The 23,903-nt window shown below is 35.3% G+C and overlaps 1 protein-coding gene across 5 annotated transcripts in view; it reads left to right on the top strand.

The window, feature by feature from the left end:
• Positions 1-23,903, top strand: part of CAMSAP2 (calmodulin regulated spectrin associated protein family member 2) — a 93,222-nt gene that overhangs the window by 17,503 nt on the left and 51,816 nt on the right. For 4 of the 5 annotated variants that reach the window (XM_081299511.1, XM_081299509.1, XM_081299508.1 and 1 more), the window contains exon 2: positions 6,463-6,722. The exons of the other annotated variant lie outside the window; for it this stretch is intronic. In XM_081299511.1, the coding sequence (XP_081155637.1) occupies positions 6,463-6,722 (260 nt within the window). The remainder of the gene's footprint in view (positions 1-6,462; positions 6,723-23,903) is intronic. 5 annotated transcript variants of the gene reach the window in all.

Genomic DNA, 23,903 nt, shown 5'->3' with positions numbered 1-23,903 from the left:
TCCCTCTGATTAACTTATTACTGTACTTCTCTCATGACTTCCACTACCACCACCACAACCACATCTGTCCATCTCTGCATTCCACAGGATACTTGGGCAAGAGTGCCCCGTTACCCAGAGACAAACTGGTTGGCAACCTGGCATCTCCAGAGGAAAGACACTCAGATAGAGGAGCATTTCTTTACCCATCTGTTCCTCCTAAAGCCAGAACAACTTAAGGTCCTCTTTCATACACAGTGATACTAGAAAGCTGGGTGGGATGTGTGGAGAAATGGGAAATCCTCCTTCCTAGTCTCCCTCAAATGTCTAAGCATTCAGTGTTGATTTTTTCCCTCTAATAAAGTATACTTTTAGAAAAATGGACCAAATGCTTTGTAGAATGTCTTTCAACTTGTATTTGTCTGATGTTTCTTTTTTTTTTTTTTATTTAATATATTTTTTTTTTTAGTTCTCGGCGGACACAACATCTTTGTTTGTATGTGGTGCTGAGGATCGAACCCGGGCCGCACGCATGCCAGGCGAGTGCGCTACCGCTTGAGCCACATCCCCAGCCCTGTCTGATGTTTCTTAATGATTAAAGTTACATAAGTCTGTCAAAAAACTACCACAATAGTAATGTGTTTTTAGTAAATCACATCAAGAGGTACATAATGGCCGCTGCATTCAGTGGCACACGCCTGGGATCCCAGCAGTTTGGGAGGCTGAGGCAGGAGGATTTCAAGTTCAAAGCCAGCCTCAGCAATTTAGCAAGGCCTTAAGCAGTTTAGTGAGACCCTATCTCAAAAGAAAAAAATAAAAAGTGCTGGGGAGTGTGTCTTGGTGGATAAGCATCTCTGGGTTCAATTCCCAGTACCAAAAAACAAACAAACAAAAAGATGTACATAATGTTTGTTCTAGTATTGGTGAAGTTTACTTTGATATCTGGTTAAAGTGTTATCTGTCAGTTTTCTTTACTATAAAATGATTGTTTTTCTATTTGTAATTAATAAGTAATTTATGGGGACATAACTTAAAATATCGTGTTCATCAGACTTTTATTCACCATATTAGCATTCAGTAATGATTCTTGCCTGAATCAATTTTTACTGTTGATTATTGCCATTAGTGACCCCCATTTATCAGTTACTATTCCAAAAGGAGGAGCTTCCCTTCTTTTCTATTTATTTATGCATGCATACACACACACACACAGGTTCTATACTCACTTTGTACTTTCTCTGTTCTTTCTAGCAATGGAAGTAGCCATTTATTCATTATTCTTTTCCTTTCAGTGGGAAGTTTATTACAGATGGTAGATTTATTGCTTTTGGAATGTTATTTAGCAGACAAACACATATATAATGTATACCTACATCTATTTTTTTTCTCTAGCTATTTATATATAGAGATAGATAGATATTGAACAACAATGCTTCCTATTTCATCCAGCAGCACCAGTAGTCTTTTTTTGGTACTGGGAGGGTAGAACCTAGAGGCACTTTATCACTGAGCCACCTCCCAAGCTCTTCTTAACTTTTTTTTTTTTTTTTTTTTGAGACAGGTTTTGCTTAGTTGCTTAGGTCCTCACTGAGTTGCTGAAGCTGACCTCAAATTTGGAATCCTCCTGCCAATAGCCTAAGAGTTTCTGGGATTATAAATGTGTGCCACTACGCCCAGCTCTTTGTTATATTTCTAATTCCTCTGGTCACTGAGAAACTTGGTTTCCATTTGAATTTGAGGTTTCTTTGAGGTACTAAGTGAAGAGTTGAGTAGAGGCCTGGGAATGCAGTTTAATGGTAGATTGCTTACGTGGCATGTGTGAGGCCCTGACATTGATGCCCAGTACCATGAAGAAAACAAAAGAATGAAAGAAACAACAACAAATGAGAGTTAAGTAGGCTGTGGCCTATGTAAGGGTTTGGAACTCTGAAGAGCTTAGGTCTTGGGGGGTAGCGGGAGGAATGGGGGTAATAATTTAAGCCTAGGATTGTCATACAGCACTTAATGCGTTGTTTGGTAACAAAGCAGAGGGAAGGAAGAACCTTTTAATTGGTACCTTATATGAATGCAAAACTCTGTGTTTAGGGATTTAAAAATTATTTTAGTAAGTACTTGAGTTCCTACTCTGTCAGGCATAGTTTTAAGTGCTGGTGACATAGGACAGAGAAGTAACTTGCTCTCCTTTGAGGCATATTATAGTGTGAAAAGGCAAAAATAAAAACAAAATATTATAGGATAGCAATAATTGCTATCTAGAAAGTTAAAATAGGATGATTGGGTTGTCAGGGAAGGTATGTCTGAGGAGATGACATTTAACTGAGATGTGAATGGAGAGAGCCAACCATGCAACTAGGAGGGGAATACTAGAGGCAGAAGGAACAGCTAGTACACAGGTCCGTAGGGCTGAACTTAGTGTGTTTGAGCACCAGAAAGACTTGTGTGCCTGGAGTATAGTGGGTCAAGGAAAAGAGGTCATTGGGATCATAGTAGTGGGTAGTGTACTTGTGGAATATTGGGAAACTAGAACTCTGGAAAGTTAATTACTGCATTTAAGAACCCATACGACTAAGTGGTAGAATTAGAACTCTACCCAGTCTTTTAAAATCAAGCCCATACTTTCCCAAAGTCCAAAATTTCCCCAAATTTGGACTGAATGTAAGTAGTTATCTGAACAAAGGTTTTGAGAGGGAATGCTGTTACAGAAGTGGAGATGGCCCAGGAGAAAATTAGTATTTTTCAAAGCAGGTACAGATTAAATTATGGTTAATAGCACAGAATCAGGAAGTTAGTTGAGGGGAAATTTGAAATTTGGGAGTTCCTACAGGAAAAGGCTACTGACAAGAATTTTTTTAAAATAGCATTTTTATTAATTTATTTAAAATTTACTGAGCACTTACCATGTACTAGATAGAGTGAGGTGCTGGGATCCTTATCGTTAGATACATGGTCCTTTCTCTTTGGTTATATGAGGGCATCCTTTTTGTAGTACATTGTCAGCAGTAGGTTCATGGTTTATTTTTTTAAGTTTAAATTTTTTTTTATTTTTTGCCATTTTGTAAAAAAAATATTTTGTAACTTTTCTTTGATTACCCGTACTGAGTTGCATGTAATTTCAAGTTCAGAGTCTGTGGAATCCTTTCAGTTGGTTTTTTTTTTTTTTTTAAATTTACAAGTTCTGTGTTAGTAATTGTTTTAGAAACAATCTTTAGATTTGAAAAATACAGTAGTGTTTCTAATTTTTAGTGTGAGAGTATTTCTTTTTTTAATTTAATTAATTAATTAATTAATTTTTTGGAGGGTACTGGGAAATGAACTCAGGGACACTCAACCACTGAGCCACATCTGCAGTCCTGTTTTGTACATTATTTAGAAACAAGGTCTCAATGAATTGCTTAGCACCTTGCTAAATTGCTGAGGCTGGCTTTGAACTTGAAATCCTCCTGCCTCTGCCTCCTGAGCACTGGGATTACAGGTGTGCACCATTGTGCTCACCTGGCAAGGGTATTTCTTTCTTTTTCTTTTTTCATGTCTTGGGAATTGAAAACGAGTGCTTTAATGCTCAGCTACATTCCCAGCACTTTTTTTTTTTTTAAAGAGAGAGTGAGAGAGGAGAGAGAGAGAGAGAGAGAGAGAGAGAGAGAGAGAGAGAGAGAGAGAATTTTTAATATTTTTTTTATTTTTTAATTCTCGGCGGACACAACATCTTTGTTGGTATGTGGTGCTGAGGATCGAACCCGGGCTGCACGCATGCCAGGCGAGCGCGCTACCGCTTGAGCCACATCCCCAGCCCAGCACTTTTTATTTTTTATATTGAGACAGGGTCTTGCTAAGTTGCACAGACTGGCCTCCAACTTGGGATCCTCCTGCCTCAGCCTCCCTAGTCACTGGGGTTTTAGATATGCACCACCCCGCCTACCTAGTATGATGATGTTTTCAAAGTGCATTCCTTCTACCTCCTGACACTTCATTGTTTTAAATAAATCTGTACTACTTTCTGGGATATGGATGCAACTAGTACCTAACTCAGCTTTATAGAAAATTGTTTTTAGCAATACTGTTTCTACTCCCTCTACCTGTACCTCAAGCATTTCAAATTAATGTTAATTTCAAAACTTGGATCTAGTCAGATTTATAAAAACTTGATTAGGATAGGTTCTGCTTAAATCCTGGTATACAAGAAAAACTTGTTTCTTTTCTTTGCAGTTTTAGGAGTGATATTTCACTCAGCCATTTCATAGTTATTAATTTCTTAACCTTTTTGTTCTGGAAGTTAAGAATAAAACCTCTTATCTTTGCTTTTGTGTATATATTTTTTTCGTATACTGTCTCATTGTTTTTTTAAAAAGTGATGCAGCTCCAATTTGTTTTTTTTAAAATAATAATGTTGATGAATTGATAAGACATTTTGAAAGGATTCTCTTGAGCACACCTAGTTTTTGAAGAGCTTTTTTTTTGGGGGGGGGGTACTGGGGATTGAACTCAGGGGCACTTGACCACTAAGCCATATCCCCAGCCCTATTTTGTATTTTATTTAGAGACAGGGTCTAACTGTGTGCTTAGCACTTGCTTTTTTGCTGATGCTGTTTTTGAAGTGACCTATTTTGTAATATTTAATATGGAATTTTGCATTCTTTTGGAGGTTGAAAAATGATTTTTTATCATATTCTTGAAACATTGATTTTCTAAGGATCCTTTCCCTTTTCCTTGTATTTAGGGCTTTTTAAAAACTTGTGCTTTTATAACTTAAGTTTGTGGGTATGCCTTGATAGAATGAAGATGGTCCCTGGGCTCTACGCCTTCCACCTTCCATCTTTTATCCTTGTCATATTGCATGCTATTGAGTCTGTTTAGCTAGATGGTTTAGAGCTAGAATTCTGCATTTACTTTTGGGCAAGATAACCTTTCTTGAGTTTCTTATCTGTCAAATGAGGTGTAAAAGGGTTGTTTAGGATTAAATGTCGGAATTCATGTTTAGGACAGTGCCCACATGTAGAAAGTCCTTTGTAAGTATAAGTATATATTTCTATTACTTATCTGTTTATTATTATTTGTTGTCCATTTCACCAAAATGTTATAAAGATCATGTGTAAAAATGGGTAGGAAAGCAATGAGTAAGTAAATGTTAGGTGGGTGTATAGGTATGATAGATAAGTTTATAATCCTGATAATAATCACTGACTTTCCTTTGTGCAACTGTTCAACTATAAGTTCATCTATATTAATGATTTTTATTGATACAGGAAATAAAATCCATTATTTATACATTTTTAATAGCTTAAAATAATTTCCCTTTTATGATTGTTCCACTCAATAGCTTCTGTGTAGTTCCTCTAATACTAAAATTTAAGTGAGTCCCAGCATATATTCTTCAGTTCACAATACTGAGTCAAGTAGTTGAAGTATAAAGCTGGCTCACTACTGGGTGGTGCAGCTACAAAGGAAGAAAAGTGTTTTCAATTATTAAATGAGGATATTTTTAGGTGTCTCCAGAATCCCAAATTAATACATTCACTCTGACCTCTTTCTTGAGTCCTATATATCCTGCTGCTTTTGGATATTTCCACTTGGATAGTTTTTCTGTCATTTCAAACTCAAGATGTCTAAAACTGAGTATATGGTTTTGCTTTCAGAATTGACTCTGCCTCTTATTTTTTTTTTTTAATTTTTATGTATTTTTTCCTATTCATGCTATCACTGTTTCCCTGGCAAACCGTTCTTGATCATCTTTGATTTCCATCTTGACCTCTGTCTCTGCTCATTTCTGGACCCTTTTTGTTTTTCTTTAGCAATCTCTTCTGTCCTTACTTCCTGATTTTACTACTGTCTTCAAACTTCATTTCCTTATTCCTATTAAATAATCTTTCTTCTATCTCTGATTTTTATAGCCATCAGTATTGAGTACCAGATTTCAAACAGGGAATCTTTCCTAAATAATGCCTACAACTTTTCCTCAATAACTTTAGCAGGCTAATCAAGAAGCGGGAGAGAGACCTAAGGCCTTGAGGTAGAGGGACAGAATAAGAGACAGTCTCTGTTCTGCAATTCTGTAGCTATAAAACTTTAGGCAAAGGATTTTATCCTTTCAGGCAGCAAGGCCTAGTAGTCTCCTGAAGTATTATTGTGGTGCATGTGCTTGCATGTGTGGTTATTCACTGAAATTAGTTTTTAGGAGTTTCATAGTTTCTTCTGTGCTTTTGACTCTGCATGTGGAATCATTCCCCAGAGCCACTAGACTTAGAAAACTTCTCCTTGTTTGCTTAATAGTCTGTTTCTGGAATATTCTTAGAACAGTATCTTCTATAAAGGAAATTCTTTCTTTGTTCTAGATGATGTGCCACAGTCTAAATAATTTCTTTTTCAGTTAAAGGGATATTATTTTGGAGGGAATCTTAAGATCTGTGATGAATAATAATTATTAAATAAATTTTGTGTTTCTCTTATAAAAATCTTGTAAGAGATTTTTTTCCCCCCTTAATCTTATAGAAAATGTGCCAGAGGAACTTCGAGAACCATTTTACACAGATCAGTATGACCAGGAACACATCAAACCACCTGTTGTTAATTTGCTTCTGTCAGCTGAACTGTATTGTCGTGCTGGAAGTCTAATTCTCAAGAGTGATGCTGCAAAACCCCTTTTGGGCCATGATGCTGTAATCCAGGCTTTAGCACAGAAAGGTCTTTATGTCACTGACCAAGAAAAATTGGTAACTGAACGAGATCTCCACAAGAAACCCATACAGATGGTGAGTTTTTGTATGCCCAAGATTATTTTAAAGTTTGAAGTACATACTATTGAATGTGAATTGATACTATAAAACAGTGGGAAGTATGTTTTGCCTTTTGATTATCATTACTACCTAGAGTTTAAAAATTATCCTTTTTTTTTTTTTTTTTTTGGTAAATCTTGTTTCTAAGCAAAGGAAGATATTAACAAACTATTTTGGATTGTTTGGTGCCATCTAATATCTGGAAAAAATTGTGTAGTTCCAGCTTCTTTAAAGTAATTTTAATTTAATATAAAAAGTGTTTTTTCCATCATAAACACAAACTAGAAGAGATGCAAAATGCATCCTTGACTTTATTTTCATTAGGCAAGAGTTTGAAATTTCTAAGTGTTCATTTTTGTGTTTGAATAAGTGGTGAATTTCTGCATGTTAGATATTTTAGTTTATTTAATAACTGTTAACTCATTCTGGTAGAAAATACTTGCAGAAGGATTCTAAACGGGCCTGGGACTAGTATACAGGAACTTTTGTCATGGATAGTCTCTGACGACATTAATCCAAATGTTTAAGTTTATTGTATGTTATTTAGACCATTGTAACTGCTTTAGCTTAGGTTTCACAAAACACAATTATTATCAATAATGCTATTAGAAAGTGGTTTTGCAGTTTGATTAAATCATATTATCTTTTGTGAGAGTACTAGTCTTGCTTGGGAAAAGGGGTAAGGGTGTACATAGAAGACTGTATTACAAAATTGTGAAATTTAAGATGGTGAACAAATATTAGTTTACCAAATTTAGTACTAAATGAGGTGATGACCTACTTTGCTTTCTACCTGTTTTTTCTTCTTTTAAACTTATTTTAATACTTATGAGGAATGGAATGTACCAGAGGAACTTCATGAATAATTTAGTTAATGGAAATTAGTTATGGGTTTATAATAGAATCAGTTAAGATAACTGAGAATGTTGATCTATTTGTTGTCAGATATGAGATTTTCAACTTTCCTTGATAACTGCAAATTCAACTATAGTTACTCTCTGACTTTTGTATACCTACTTTATATATATGTATTTGTTTGCCAGTACCAGAGGCAAGCAAAATTCAACTAAGGTGTTGAATACCATACTATCTGATGTCACATTTAGCTCCTCCAGAATCACTCCACTAGTTGAATGCTCCCACCAATTACTTCCACTTCTTGGCCAAGTGAATAGTTACAAAGCATGATTAATGACTTTGAGCAGTAGTAGTTGCTTTTTCAGGTACAAGTAGATAAGCATTTTATAACCTAGTTATCTTTAAATTAGGTTATCTATTTTAGAATAAGAATGAAACAACATACTTTTACATTTTTTTTTTCTAGTGCAGTTTCTGTGTGTGAAGTATGAAGATATGTGCAGAATTAATTTAGAGATAATGGGTTTGGTAGACTACTAATTGCATTACTTATATTTCTTTCACACTGTACTGATAATGCTAATAACTTTAAATATATTTAAATAATGTTTAAAGGATGTTATTTAAACGATACAGAAAATTATTTCCCTATTTTTCTGGTTCTAACTTTTACTTTGGGTTGTTAGAACTTGAAAACATGATACCTGGCAAGCTCATTTTAACATTTTGCAATGAAACATTTGCTGACCTGTATTTTAATTGTGTACTTTCAATTTCAGTTACAATTTAAAGTTTTTCTATTGCTATGACATTTTGGTTGATATTGTAATACTATGTTACCCTTTCTTAAAACCCATGTGATAAAATTTTTCAGATTACAAGTCAAAGCTTGTACCTTAAGAAACTTTTTTTTTTTTTAAGAGTTTTTGCTGTTCGGAAAATATCATAGAAAATAGTTTCTTTAATTTGCATTGAGTATATTGACTATCACCTACCACTTTTTATCTATAAATTAAATTAGTAATTTTGGCATGTTTCATTTCTGTATTCTGCTTCACAGCTTTTTTTGGGGGGGGGGAATGTATGGTGGCAACAAAAGTATCATTCTTATTTTTTAAAAAAAATAGCATTAGTACTACTTCTTTTTGATCTGTCTTAGTATAAAGTGTGGCACCTTAATAGAATGAAAACAGATTCCAAGTCAAATTATGTATTTTAAGATAGTGATTTTTATTATTTATTTATTTATTTTGTGGTACCAGAGATTGAACCTGGGGGTGTTTTACCATTGAGCTACATTCCCAGCCCTTTTTACTTTTTATTTTGAGATAGGACCTCACTAGGTTGCCTAGACTGGTCTGGAACTTGTAGTCTTCTTGCCTAAGTCTCCCAAGTTGCTGGGATTACAGGTGTGTGCCACGTACTGCACCTAAGAGTGATTTTTAAATGAATATATGCCAAATTATTAAATTTAGTTTCTTGTGGGATTAATATGGACTTGGAGGGATGAAAGTTTCTTTTTTATTTGGTGTTTTCTCTTTTAACTTTTTTGTATTATTAACATTTTTATATTTAAAAACTTACAGAAAAGAAACTTAAATTCAAATAGAAATAATCTTTTATCTAAAGTGCCTTTTATGTATATTAAATATTTCTGAGAGTCATATTTTTAAAGATAAATGGGTATCTTGCTATTAGCTTTTAAGTAAACATAGGAAATGAGCAAACATTGAAGAATTCTTTAAATGATTGAATTCAGGGATCTCATAAATGGCTTTCTGAAGCTTTAATATATCTTTTCTGTGGTACATTTTAGTAATTCATCTCTAAAGAGGAAAGATGTATGACTTAGGCAAATTTGATAATAAGTAGATCTCATTATCAACTTTGGAGTGGAAATGGAGAGAATTTTTTTAAAAATGAGAATTCATGTTGGAGAATATATATTTTCATTACATTGCTTTTTAAAGAGATTTTGAGAGCATAGCTTTAAACTATTTTGGACAGCAATTGATTTAGAGAACTATAGCTTTTAAAATGTGTTCTGTATTTATATAACTGGAAAAAGTATCTTAAGACCTTGTGTTTTAAAGACAATATTTATTATTTTATTTCAGCACATAAACATTACCTGTGAGATTGCTAGAAAGAATTGTAATTGTAATCTGCCTATGAATATGACAAATGTGTTAATAAAGAACAAATATAAAAAATATATAGTCAGCCCATGGCATTCAGAGGTTCCACATCAGTAGGTTGAACCAACCAGGAATCATTAGGGGGTAAAAATTGGGTCTGTACTGAATATGTACAGACTTTTTTCTTGTTGTTATTTTCTAAACAATACAACTATGTGTATCATTTATGGTATATAAGGTGCAAATGACCTAGAGAAGATTTAAATTAAGGAGGTTATGTGTTACATGCAAATACTACACCATTTTATATGAGGGACTTGAACCCCAAGATTTTAGTATCCATGAGAGGTCCTGAAACAGCCCCCCAGGATATAAAGGGATGACTCTACAGTTTGTGAGAATTAACAGGAATGTATGCTTTAATAAGCATTAAATATATGACTAAGAAGTAACCAAAGCAAAAAGTGGTGTCCGTTAAAATCACAAATGAACATTTTTCAACCAAAAGTATGTTTTGGCCCAAATCATGTTATCTATCAAATCATCAGAGTAAATACTGGAACCCAGAATGATGTGAAAATTGAGAGGCTTGTAGGCTTGTAGCAAATGAAACCAAATGCTGCAATATATGTATAAATGTGAGATGAGGCTAAAAAAATATTTCAAGTTAGATTATAAAAAGACTTTGGGTTCCAACTAAGGATTTTTAACTTTTTTTGTGGGTTACAGGATCATGGAATAAATTATCACACTATTCTTTGTTTCTCTCCTCTGCCCCGGTTATTAGTTTTGTTTTTTGCCCTGCCTATATAAAACAAAACTTTGCAAAAATACTTTGTGAACTAATTTACTGTCAGCTTAAATTATGACCATCCTACTAATTCTTAGATCTTTATGATTTGCATATATTTGTTTACCTTTCTACTTATCAGACTATTTGGTAAGCTCTTTTTATTTAGTGTGCCATATGCTAGGCAATGTTCTTACACTTTATGCACTATCTCGTATAGTTTAATTCTTAGAACAAATTTAAGAGGAAAGTATTGTTTCTGTTCTGTTGATGAAAAAAAAAACTGAAACTTTGAGAACATAACTAAGGTTACAGAGCAAATACAGTAAGTAATGAAGGCAAAATTCTGTTTTAACTATAAGTCCTATGTTTTTAACCATAAAATTGTATTTTTGCCTTTGCCTAGGTAGGTAGGAATAGGTGGGTAGAAAGTGATGAGGTAGAAGGAAATAGAAATGTTGTGCTACCTGGAAATCTGCCTGATGGTTTGTTTGCATTCTGGGTACTTTGCCCAGTCTTCTTTGCAAAACAATTTACTGTTATTCCTATTTTAAAGGTTATGTTGATTTCATTTACATGGAAGTGACTGTAGTGTTTCAGTAGGATGGTAAGTAGGATGAAGGTATAAAGGGTGAAGCAGAGAGGGTGAGACAGTAGGTTAGAGCCTGGATAGACTTGAGTTTTGTGATGATTAAAAATATACAAGGTGATCCTCTAGTTAGCATTATTTTTGCTGAGCATATGAAAGATATTGAGAACAAAGATAATCTTTAGAAACACTTGTCCTTTTCTTCCTTTCTTTCTGCCACTTTGCCCTTCCTTCTTCCCTACCCCTTCTTTTATTTTTTTTCTGTCCCTTCTCTTTCCTTTCTTTCCCTTCCCTCCTTTCTTTACTTCTACCTCTCTACATTATTGGTCCTGTTTGGCAGCTGTTCTTATGGATTTCCATGGTTCCACCATCTGTTGGAACCCAGTATAATTTACTCATGTAGAGACTCAAAAAAAAAAAATCTTCTTCCTGATTAAAAATTTTACTGTAGAGAACAAGGATTAAAGAAATGTAGTATTACAGTAGAGTTGAGAGATTAATTTCTTGTTATTCTTGTATAAGAGTTCTTGCTTTTAAAATTTATGAGCAGAATTTGTCTTTGAAATTTTATTTTAAATTCTCATAGCTGTTGTTAAACATGGTTTTTTCTTTACATGCAGTAGTGGAACTTACTTGTCTGTTTTCCACTCATCATAAGCCTACTTGGATTCCATTATTTCTTTTTCTTTTCTTTCTTTCTTTTTTTAAAAAATTTTAGTTGTAGATGGACACAATACCTTTAGTTTATTTATTTTTATGTGGTGCTGAGGATTGAACTCAGTACCTCACATATGCTAGACAAGTGCTTAACCACTGAGCTACAGCCACAGTCCCATCCCTTATTTTTTAGTAGCATACCTCTGTACAAATTCAGATTAACTTTTGATATCTTACAACCATGTTTATTATGTTAGAGTCACTGTTTATTTGTAATCATTTATTTGGAACTCTTAAATTTATTGTCAAGTTAAATGGTGCTTATTTTATCAGATGGCCTCACAGAAACTTTTTATATTATAAAACTGAATTCAGTCAGACCATTTATTAATTTGGCTTATTTAAGGATCTTCTGTAATGTCCTTTGTACTGTTTCCTGTGATTTTATAAAGTTCATGTTCTCCAGCGTCTTTTGTGTGTGTGTGTGTGTGTGTGTGTGTGTGTGTGTTGCTGGGGATTGAACCCAGGGCCTTGTGCATGCAAGACAAGCACTCTACCTACGGAGCTATATCCCCAGCCCTTCCAACGACTTAATTTCTAGTGGGGATTGTAAAAATTCATCAGATTTTATTTAGGAATATTGAAGCACCAAAGTCAGTCCTGCTCTTTTTGGTGGGGCGGACAGGGGTAACTGTAAGGTTAGGCAGCAGCGACCAAAAGGAAGCAGATTTTAAAAGGCTGCTGAAGGAGGCTTTATTGAGGTTTCACTCCTGGGGGAGACCCTCAGACCAACAGGGTGGGTCTGAGGACAAGCTATCAGGGCTCAACCAACTGGAATTTTTATTTGTTTTAGGGCGGGAAGGGAGGGCTTGGGTCAGGAAAAGGGGTTTTTAGACTCCCTTGTCCTGTTGACTTTGGTGGTGGTGGGGTGCTGGCTAAGATCCAGGATTGGCCAGTAGACCCTGCTGATTGACAGGCAGTTCCATCAGCACCTGATTAGTGTTTCTTTCGCACACACGGGTTACTTGGTGCTTTGTTCCTCAGCCACCTCCATGGATCTAACATCAACCAGGGATTGAATCCACAGTACTTAACTACTGAGCCACATCCCTATTTTGTACTTAGAGACAGGGTCTCCCTGAGTTACTTAGTGCCTCACTTTTGCTGAGACTGGCTTTGAACTTGCTATTCTCCTGCCTCATCCTCTGGAGTCTCTGGGATTACAAGCGTGTGCCACTGTGCCTGACTTCTTTTTGTTTTTTATTTTGAGACTGAAAGGCCAGTGACTCAACCGATATGGAGATTTAACCAAGGGATTTTATTGGGGGGCTGCCTGAAGGAGAAGAAAAGGAGAGTCAGAGAGAGGAGAGAGGAGGGCAGAGAGAGAGAAGAGAGAAGACAGCGTGTGCTTATAAGCTTCAGCTTAAGAAGGGTTGCATAGGGGACATGTTGGGTGCTAATTGCCAGGGTAACTCAGAAACAGCGAGTGGACACTGTGTCCTGTGGGGATTGGTGGAGGAAACCTTTGAATTTGGCGCTGTTGGCTTGGGGCCCTTTGGAGAGGAGGGAGAGGGGTAAGGGATTCCATGATGTTCTCTGAGAAGGGGGAGTCTCCCACACACCAAACAGAGACAGTGCCTCACTAAGTTGGATGAGGCTGGCCTTGAACTTGGAATCCTCCTGCTTTAGCCTCCTGAGTCGCTGGGTTACAGGTGTGAGCCACTGCACCCAGCTCAGTCCTACACTTAAGACAGTTTTGAAGGATGTGAAGGAATTGAAGTAGGGAAAGGAAGGCTGTGCTGTAAGGTATTGTATATGGAAGTAAAAGGGAATCTTAAGAGGAGCATGAGAGCATGACACACAAGGAAAAGCGAGGGCTTTAGTTGTAGCTTTAGATGAGTAGCATACTGCTCTCAGAGAGAATGAGATCACATGGTAGATGGAGATAGGGCCTCTATGATCTTTTATGCTATGACAGAGGTGTATGTTATCCTGGAAGTGATAGGGAACTGCTGCATGGTATAGGATTTAAACCCTACAGAGGTTGTCATTAGACTGGTGTTCCAGAGAGTTACTCTGGTGTTACTGCTCAGGAGGCTGATGAAATAGCTTAGGGCCTGAGTTAAGGTAGTGGCTGGAGAGATGTAGAAGTGGGTGGGAAAGGCATTTTTAAGGTAGGTAGGTAGGATAGAGATGACTTTTTCACTCATTAGAGTTGGGAGATGAAGAAGGGATCCTAGAATAGGCTGACAAAAATATATTTTATCGCTTATGCCAACTCTAATTAATTAATTAGTAGTTAACCACTAGAAACTAGGAAGAACAAGCTCTTTGGTTTTTACTCTCTGGAATTCTTAGAGTCTGGATGTTCACCACCTGTCCTCTGTTGCTTTTTTTTTTTAAATGTTTTTTTTTTTTAAGTTGTTAATGGACCTTTATTTTATTTATTTATATATGGTGCAGAGAATCAAACCTAGTGCTTCATATGTGCTAGGCAAGTGCTCTATCACTGAGCTACAACACCAGCTCCCTCTGTTGCTTTTGATACTTTGGATCCCTGATTATTTTACTTATTTTATTTGGAGGTAAGAAACAAAACAAGTAATGAAACAGCTTTATAGATTTAAAATCTTGAGCTAATGTCCTCCCTCCCCTTTCTTCTTTTTTTTTTTTTTTTTTCTTTTTCCTTATCTTGACCTGATGACTTTCTTATTGGTACAGGGGATCGAACCCGGGGTGCTTTATGACTGAGCTATATCCCCAACCCTTTTTATTTGAGACAGGGCCTTGCTAAGTTGCTTAGGGCCTTACAAAGTTGCTGTGGGTGGCCTCGAACTTGCCATTCTCCTGCCTCAAGAGTCCCTGGAATACAGGTGTGCAATACTACACCTGACTTGAGGTGATTTTGTGTGTGTGTGTGGTATGCTAAAAGAATATAAATTTATTTGAAACCAGCTCTTGGAAAACCTTAACCAGTCAGACAGTAATATCTAATAATACATTCTCAATGTGTATACATTTAATGAATTTTAGAATTATCGTCAGCTTGGATATTCTGGTTTCTGTATTAGTACAAACTGAATTAAATCTGAAACACAAGAGGAAAGGCCAGTGTTCTGTGACTGCACCGTCCTATATAGTAGCTACCAAGCCTTGTGGATATTTAAAATTAAATTCATTAAAGTTAAACAAAATTTAAAAATTCATTTCCTCAGTCGAATTAGCACATTTCAAGGGCTTATTAGCTATCTGTGGCTAGTAGCTATAGTGTTGGATACCAAAATACATAACATTTTCATCACCAAATTGAGCTGATATTCTTTTTTAAATTTATATTTTGATACCTAGGATTGAAAACAGGAGTGCTTAACCATTTAGCCACATCCCCAGCCCTTTTTAAATATTTTATAGAGACAGGGTCTTGCTGAGTTGCTAAGTGCCTCACTGATCTGCTGAGGCTGGCTTTGAACTTGGGATTCTCCTGCCTCAGCCTCCCAAATTGCTGGGATTATAGGTGTATGCCACTGTGCCTGGCTTTTTAGAGCTGATACTCTTAAACCTCTTATTTTTGTTTATGTTTTTTTTTTGTTTGTGAGAGAGAGAGAGAGAGAGAGAGAATGAATTTTCTTTTAATATTTATTTTTTAGTTTTTGGTGGACACATCTTTATTTTTTTTAATTTTTATGTGGTGCTGAGGATCAAACCCAGCGCCTCGCACATGCCAGGTGAGCACGCTACCGCTTGAGCCATATCCCTAGCCCAAACCTCTTATTTTTTTAAAAATATATTTTTAGTTGTACTTGGACACAATGTCTTTTATTTATTTTTATGTGGTGCTGAGGATTGAACCCAGTGCCTCACACGTGCTAGGCGGGCACTCTACACTAAGCTACAGCCCCTACCCCTAAACCTCTTATTTTTAATGAGAAAGATAAAGGCTGCTCTCATAAGTGTCATCCTAGGTTTATCTCTTTTTATTTTAGTACAGTTGTAAAAGATTGATTTGTATATAAGTGAAGGGTCATTGTGTGTACAGAGAAATGAAATGAGATTGAAATTATTTTGGTGGAATATCCAGTCTTTTTAGTTTGTTGCATTATGTATTTACCATGAAGATTTATGGACATTCATATATTCAATAGATACTTAATCAGCTCTGATATTGGCCCTGAGCTAGATGTTAGTGATAGAGAGATGATCTTGGCCCTTCAGATGATCTTGAAAGAATTAATGTGAGTGGGAATGTGGGGTTGAAAGAGATGAAGTGTGAAATAGCATAGGACTGAAGGTACAGAACTGCGGTGATAAATTGTTAGGAAAATTTAACACCTTACAGATGTTAGTTATTAATGTGCATTGCTTAGTTATTAATGTGCATTGCTATCTTATAGGTGAGAAACTGACCTATAATTCACCCCACAAGGTAAGCTAACTTGCCTATAGCCAAACAGGTAGTAAGTGATGATCATAGGATTTGAACTTGTATTTGGGGACCCCAGAGCCCATTATTGTCCCCCCTACACCATATGACCTTCCAGAGAAATGAAAAAGAACCGACAAACAAATATCTTGCTATTTCTGTAGTGATTAGTAGCTTATAAAATGTTTAAAAATATTATTATTTGGTAACAGTCATAGAGACAAATAGGGCAATTATTATCATATGCTTTTACAAGTAGGAAACTTTATGGATAGATGGATTTAATAGTTACTTATTTGGTTCCTGTTGGAAGAAGTATAGAAAGAAGAAATGATAGCTCATGATCACAGAGATCATGGCTAGTGACAAAAACACAGATAAATTTCTGATTTCTAAGTCAGTGCTTGTTCTATAAATACATTGTGCTACCTTTGTTTCCCTGTCTTTGTAGATTATACCCATCAGTGTGAAGTTAGGATATCAAACAGTGAGAGGATGTATAGCAGTGAAGGGTAGTACGATCAGAAGGGTGCAGAGTAGGAATCCTAAGAATGGTAATAGGAGAGAGATAAGGGAATTATTTTGTTACCAAAGGTACTCTTATGTAGACAATAGGTCTCATTTAATGACCACTGACATAAAAATATACAGCTTTACAAAAATAGACTGATTCACTTCGCAAAGTGAACAGAGGGAGAATCACAGATCAGTGATAGATGGTGGTTGGAACCACACTTACTACTTTATGAAGGCATTGCCCTTGGGAAAAGCCTGTGAACTCCTGCTGCTTGCTTTCTGTGCTTCCTGGCTTTGGTGTTTCAACTCTTCCTTAGCTAATGTGAACTACTTCATTATCTTCTCAATAAATCGCACTTATTGCTTAAGTTAACAGAGCTAATTCAACAGAGTTGGTTTCTTTTGTTTGCCATGAAAAGAACTATAGCTAAACATTAAAGAAGATCTACTCATTGATATTTTTCCCCTTTGAGGACATAGAAGTATGGTTTTAGAGTCAAAAGAGACCCTAACAATCATCTGGTCTTGTTTCTTGAAATTCTTTTGACTGTGACCTGTTAAGAATACATTTTATTGCAAAATCCACACCTGGTTTATCTAGTCACATATTATAGAAACAAAAGTACTTATTATTGTAATTTGATTTTTTTTTCTATTCTATTTGGGAAAAAATATGACTTGTCACCAACTAAGTTGACTTTTTTTATATTACCCACAAGGATTATAAACCCATGTTTTAAAAATAAATTGTTTTATTTTTTAGAGGAGAATGGTAAAATGACAGTGTTAGTTCTAGAAACTTAACTATACCTATGTTTTTCTTTTTAAAAATGTATTTTCATATACAAATCACTTCATTTAAAAAGTACTATGGGACTAGAGTTTGTGAACTTGCTTCCTTAAGATTTTTCTAAGCTCTGTGGTATACATCTGCTAGTTTAAGTTTTCTAAAATATCACTTTTATATTAATATTATTTCCCAGTTCAAAAACTTATTTGACTTGAATACAACATGTTTTCCGTTGCATATCCTTTTAAAAAATTTTTATTTTTTAGTTGTTGTTAGACACAATACCTTTATTTTATTTATTTATTTTTATGTGGTACTGAGGATCGAACCCAGGGCCTCTCATGTGCTAAGTGAGTGCTCTATTGCTGAGCCACAATCCCAGCCCCCCCACAATTTTTTGTTCTAATTTGTTATATATGACAGAATGCATTACAATTCATATTACACATTTAGAGCACAATTTTTCATAACTCTGGTTATATAAAAAGTCTGTTCACACCATTTGTGTCTTCATACATGTAGAGATGTATGAAGTAATGTCCATCTCATTCCACCATCTTTTTTACCCCCCTTTTTACTTCTCTTCCTTCCCTTCCCTTTGCCCTATCTAGAATTCGTCTAATCTTCCCATGTTCCCCCTCCCAACCTCACTATGAATCAGCCTCCTTATATCAGAGAAAACATTCAGCATTTGATTTTTTGGGATTGGCTAACTTCACTTAACATTATATTCTCATGGCATTTGCAAGTAAATGGATGGAGTTGCATATCCTTTTTAATTTGTCCCATTTTCAGAACTAGTGATTCTGAAATATGAGGGAATTTGCTATACTTTATGAAATAGATGATTTAATTTTGAATAATGAAAGTTTTATATCCTTTTTATTTTTAATCTCATTTTCATAAGAGAACATTTAAAGTAGCAAAAACTAAGGTATTTACAAAGTAATCTGATATTATAGACCTGCCAGCTCCAATTTCTTTTTTCTCAAATATATCAGATGGGAGTGAAAGACTTAGTGTTGCTCCTCATTGTTAGTCTGCTGAATTGTTATCATTGTTGTGCCAGCAATAATTTTTTATGATTACTGAAAATGAATTCATTATATGTTAACTAGAAATTCTGCAATGTATACATGTATTGAGATATTACAAATTACCTCATTAATTGTTTTTTTGTTTGTTTGATCTGAGTACTGGGTATTGAACACAGGGGCACTTGACCACTGAGCCACATCCTCAGCCCTATTTTATGTTTATTTAGGGATAGTATTTCACTGAATTGCTTAGAGCCTTGCCATAACTGAGCCTGGCTTGCGATTCTCCTGCCTCAACCTCCAGAGCCGCTGGGGTTACAGGCATGCACCACTGTGCCTGGCTGCACTTTTAATTTTTTAAGAGAGAAAAAGGATAACTGTACTTTCAGTGTGGGTTTCTAATTAAATAGATGGTACGGTAATTTATCTCTAGTTTTGGGATCTGTCTTGTTCTGGATTAACAGTGTTTTTAAGTTTAGGTATCTGACTCCGTCTCACCCCCATGATACTGACCCATTTTTGTAGTTTAGCAGATTCTAGCAGTTTAGCAAATTGTTTTTCATTAATGTCAGTAAGGCGATTTAATAAAATCAATGATCATTAAAATAAACTTTAAAAACTTCCATTTGTTTGCTTGCTTTGTATTCAGATACTTGCATTTCTGTAACTGGAAAAAAAAATCTTTGTTCAGATTCTTTCTGAATCTGTCTTGTGTGATTGAATAGACTGTTACAGTGAGCTTTATTACAAAGTGAGGTGTTACAAAGTTGTCCCAAGGGCCTCTCTTTTCAGGAAGTTCTTTTGATGTTCTATGAGAATACTGATTATTGGTTTCCTAAGCTGAAAATGTTAGTTTGTGGTAAACAAACAAGTAACAAAATAACTTTAGAGAGGGTGAGAACTATGAAAAAATAAAAATAGAATAATATGACTGATTGATCTGAAGGAATTATGTGTTTTTTGTTGGGAGTGGTTAAGGGGAGCCTTACACAGAACAATATATTTGAGCAGAGGTCTGAAACATGATGAGGAGCCAGTTAGACAAAGATAACTGACAGAGGAAATAAATACAAAGCCACCAAATTGGTAGATATTTCAGAAAATAAATAAATGTGTGGATGATAAAGGTCTTGCTAAGGATTTCCTGGAGGGAACATTTTCAGGAATTTGAAATTTTAGAACCACATTTATTTACCATGAAAAATTTAATGATATGAAGTACTTGACTCATTCAGTGAGATCACTAGTAAACAATTAATTGATGATAATTTCAGAAAATGGTACATACTATGAAGAAAATAAACCAGGAAGAGGCTATAAAAAAATGGAACATGCTATTTTTATGAAAGGTGATCAGGGGAGCACCTGTCTAGAGAATTGACATTTGAACCAAGAACTAAATACTAATAACTATAACTAGCATGTGACTATCTAGGAAAATAACATTCTAGGCAGAAGAAACATCCCTGATATATAGGAGTGAGTTTAGTATGTTTCAGGAACTGAAAAAAAAAAAAAAAAAAAAAAGGGTAAACAGGTTGGTGGTGAATGTAGCCAAAGCAAGTAGAATCCCATAAGCCATGATAAGATGTTCACACTTGATTCAGTGTACAAGGAAGTCACTAGAGGATACTTTTTTAAAAGTTTCTTCTGGTTGCAAAAATAAGTAAATTAAAAAATTTAACAATTAATTGTTTAATACATAATGCCTGAATTTTTACCACTTTGTTTTCATAAAGTGAAACATGTTTGAGATATAAATAGATCCATTAATACCAAGAATGACTAGGAACTAAATCCAGTTATATTAGATTTTAGGTTGTTGCTCAAATTCTTTTATCATACAGTTACATTACATTGGATTTAGAAATCTTTTAATTATAAAAGTTAATTGGGGTTTCATTACATTTGGCCAAAAGCAAGAACATAAAATCCAAAGAATAGCTGGTAATCTATGGCATGGTGCCAGGCACAAGATGATGAATGAGGTCAGATTTTTTGCCTCCAAAATCTGAGCAAATCATTGAAGGAATTTGAAATTCAGCAGTCATGAGGTAGAGTTAGGGCTGGAGAAGCCATGGGAAACAATGGACTAAAGTGTGGGGAAGGTACCTGGAAATATTTCATAACCAACTTTTTATATTAATGAGCATAAATTCATATCATACTTTGAAACTGCACAACATTTTGTAGTATGAAAATGTCATATTTTATATTTGCCTAATCCTTTATTGATGGATGTTTAGGACCTCCCCACACTAAAGGGTTTTTTTTTTAATATCTATTTTTTAGTTGTAGTTGGACACCATACCTTTATTTATTTTTATGTGGTGCTGAGGATCAAGCCCAGGGCCTTGCTCATGCTAGGCAGGCAATGAGCCACAACTCCAGCCCCAATAAAGGGTTTTTAATCACAATAATGACATGATCAGAGTTCCGTTTTGAAAGAAATAATTAGACTATATAACCTAGACTAAGCAGACTGTATATTTTAGTGACCTTTACTGAAATAGGAAAAAGAGGAGAAGAAGGAATTGAAGTAGGAGAAATGACCATGGTACCGTGTAAGGGTGAGACATTCAATTTGGGACAGGAGATGCCAGCAGACATAGATGCTCAGTGAGGTATGGACTGGAAATGGATTTGGGAATCTGCAGAGTGGTAGTGGTTATTGAAACTATGGAAATTGAGATGCCCAGGGAGGGCATGTTTAGGGTAAAAAGAGAGGGCAAGCAATAGAATTATTAGAGGCATGGATAATAGAGTAATACACAGAAAATACTATGGAGAACTGCTCTAGTTTTAAGATAAATAATCGAACAACTCTGAGTAGCGTCATGATCTTCTTGTTCTGTATGTTTAGGAGGTCCTAAACATCGGTATATTTATTTATTTTCTGGTGGCACTAGAGACTTAACCTGGGAGTGCTCTACCACTGAGCTACTTTTTATTTTTCATTGTGAGACACCATCTCACTAAGTAACTGAGGCTGGCCTGGAACTTGTGATCTTCCTGCCTCAGCCTCTTATGCCACTGGGATTACAAGCATATGCCACCATGCTTGCTTTGATCCTCCCCCATCATTTTGATAGTTAATCATTTTTGGAGTCTTGTATCTCAGATTAGGAAAATATTTTAGCTGACTGTTTAATGATATAAAACATTGTGTTGCCCAGCTTCTGTTGCTGTGATCAAAATACCTGACAAGAATAACTTAGAGGAGGAAGTTTATTTTTTGTCACGGTTTCAAAAGTTCATTCCATGGTTGGCCAAGTCCATTACTCCAGGCTGAAGGTGAGGCAGAATATCATGGCAGAAGGTTGTGGTAAAGGAGTACTATTCCTCTACTCTACATGGCCAGGAAGCAGAGAAAGGGGAAGGGAATGGGTCTTGGGGAAGATGAACCCTTCCAGTGCACAGCCCCAGAGACTCACCTCCTCTAGTCATGTCCCTCCCACCTGTCTACAGTTATCACCCAGGTAGTTCATTCAGATTAGAATGAACTGATTTGGCTACCGCTCTCATAATTTAATCATTCATCTCTGAATATTCCTGCATTAATATAGGAACTTTTGAGGGAGACCATGAAAAATGATATTTTAAGATAATCTCATATTTTTCATAGTTTTGAAATAAAAACAGAAATTTCTACTTTTATAAAAATTTAAATGATGTGGGTGACTGGGGATATTACCTCAGTTGGTAGAGTGCTTGCCTTGCACGCAGATGACACAGGTTCAGAAATTCTTTGGATAGTTTGATGTTTTATCAAAACTAATATTTTCAGTCTTTATTTTGTTAAATGGCATTATTATTGATAGATAATAGCATTATTTATTGAGTTATTAATGTCTACAATTAAAATGTAGGTTTAAAAATGTCAACAGTTAATTATTCATTACAAATTAGTGTTTTAAAAGACTTGTATATAAAGTGGCCTACCGAGGCTGGGGTTGTGGTTCAGTGGTAGAGCACTCGCCTAGCATGTATGAGGCACTGGGTTCAGTTCTCAGCACCACATAAAAAAATAAATAAGTAAAGATATTGTGTCCATCTACAATTAAAAAATGATAATGAAAAAATAATAAATAAAGTGGCCTACCAAAATTATAGAGGTGATATTTCATGTAAGCAGTACTTGGCAGTTATTTTAAAAGTTGGTACTAGTAAGGTGTTACCAGCTGAGAGGGTTAAAAATTAGTCCTTTTTTTTTTAATCCCTTTACATATATCTTCACCTTAGCATTAACCAGAATGGAGATTTGATAGTTTTACTGTAGGTAGAAGCATTTCTTGAAAATTATGTCATCAGGTCAATTTTTGCTTAACTTGAGGGAATAAAAATCTAACTGCTCTGTGGCTAACAACATCCAGTATAGCACACTGGTTCATAGATTCAAATTCTTTTCAAGTAAGCATGTGTTTTCCTGCCAGCTCCTTAGTGAAGTAACTCCCACATTCTTTACTTTTTCTGATAGCTATGGGGTCTGGCCAGTGTCTGCAGAGGCTATGAGGTGATGGCCTGGGTAAAGTTTGGTTTCTTAGCTCCACCCCACTGAATGCTAATATGGGCAATGCTTACCAACAAGCAGTGATGTTGAAAAAGACATGTGTGACTAGTAGACATTTGGTAGGTTGACGGACAACTGTTTCTACTTCTTGTATGTTGTTTGAGTATCTGCCATGACTGTGTTAAACTCTTGTGAACCTCGCTGCTATTTTTCAACTGAAAATTGTCTGTGTAGTTTATAAAAACCTGGTATGGCTAGTTACCATGGGGAATATTATGACCTTCAGTGTTCTTTTTTTATACAGTGTTTGGGAAATGAAGCCTAACTGGGTGGTAGAGGCAAATTAGGGAACAGCAGTGATTATGTCATAAGCTTAGTGGTTCTGTTTCTTTTTCTTCTGATAAAGTTAGTGCTGTCAGGCACATTTTCCATACACACCCAGCTGAAAGAAATTTGCTGACAGACTACTTTCAGGCAATTTTTTGAATGTTAACTGGAGCTTTTACTGACGGTTATTTTTATATGATAAAATATATATCAATGTATTTTATGTAACTTGTTTTTGATTTTGAGATTTGAAGCACAGCTTTTGGCATAGGACCAAATATGCCTGGAAAACTTTCAAATCTGAAAAGCTGTAAAACACAAACATACTTGGGAGTACAACATATGTGACTGGTTAAAAAATGCTAGGAATGTCATATTGGTTTGCAAATGAAAGAACATAATAATCATTTTACATTGTTGGCATAAAGTAGCAGCAATTATGTTGAGTGGTGGTGGATAAGTCTGGGCTGCCATATATAAACTATCATAAAAATAAAATTTTCCCAGGTCATTATGGGTAGGACA

The sequence above is a fragment of the Spermophilus citellus genome (genome assembly GCF_964194105.1).
Source record: "Spermophilus citellus genome assembly, chromosome: 6".
NCBI classification, from domain to species: Eukaryota; Metazoa; Chordata; class Mammalia; order Rodentia; family Sciuridae; genus Spermophilus; species Spermophilus citellus.
This window is presented reverse-complemented; position numbering and strand designations above follow the sequence as displayed.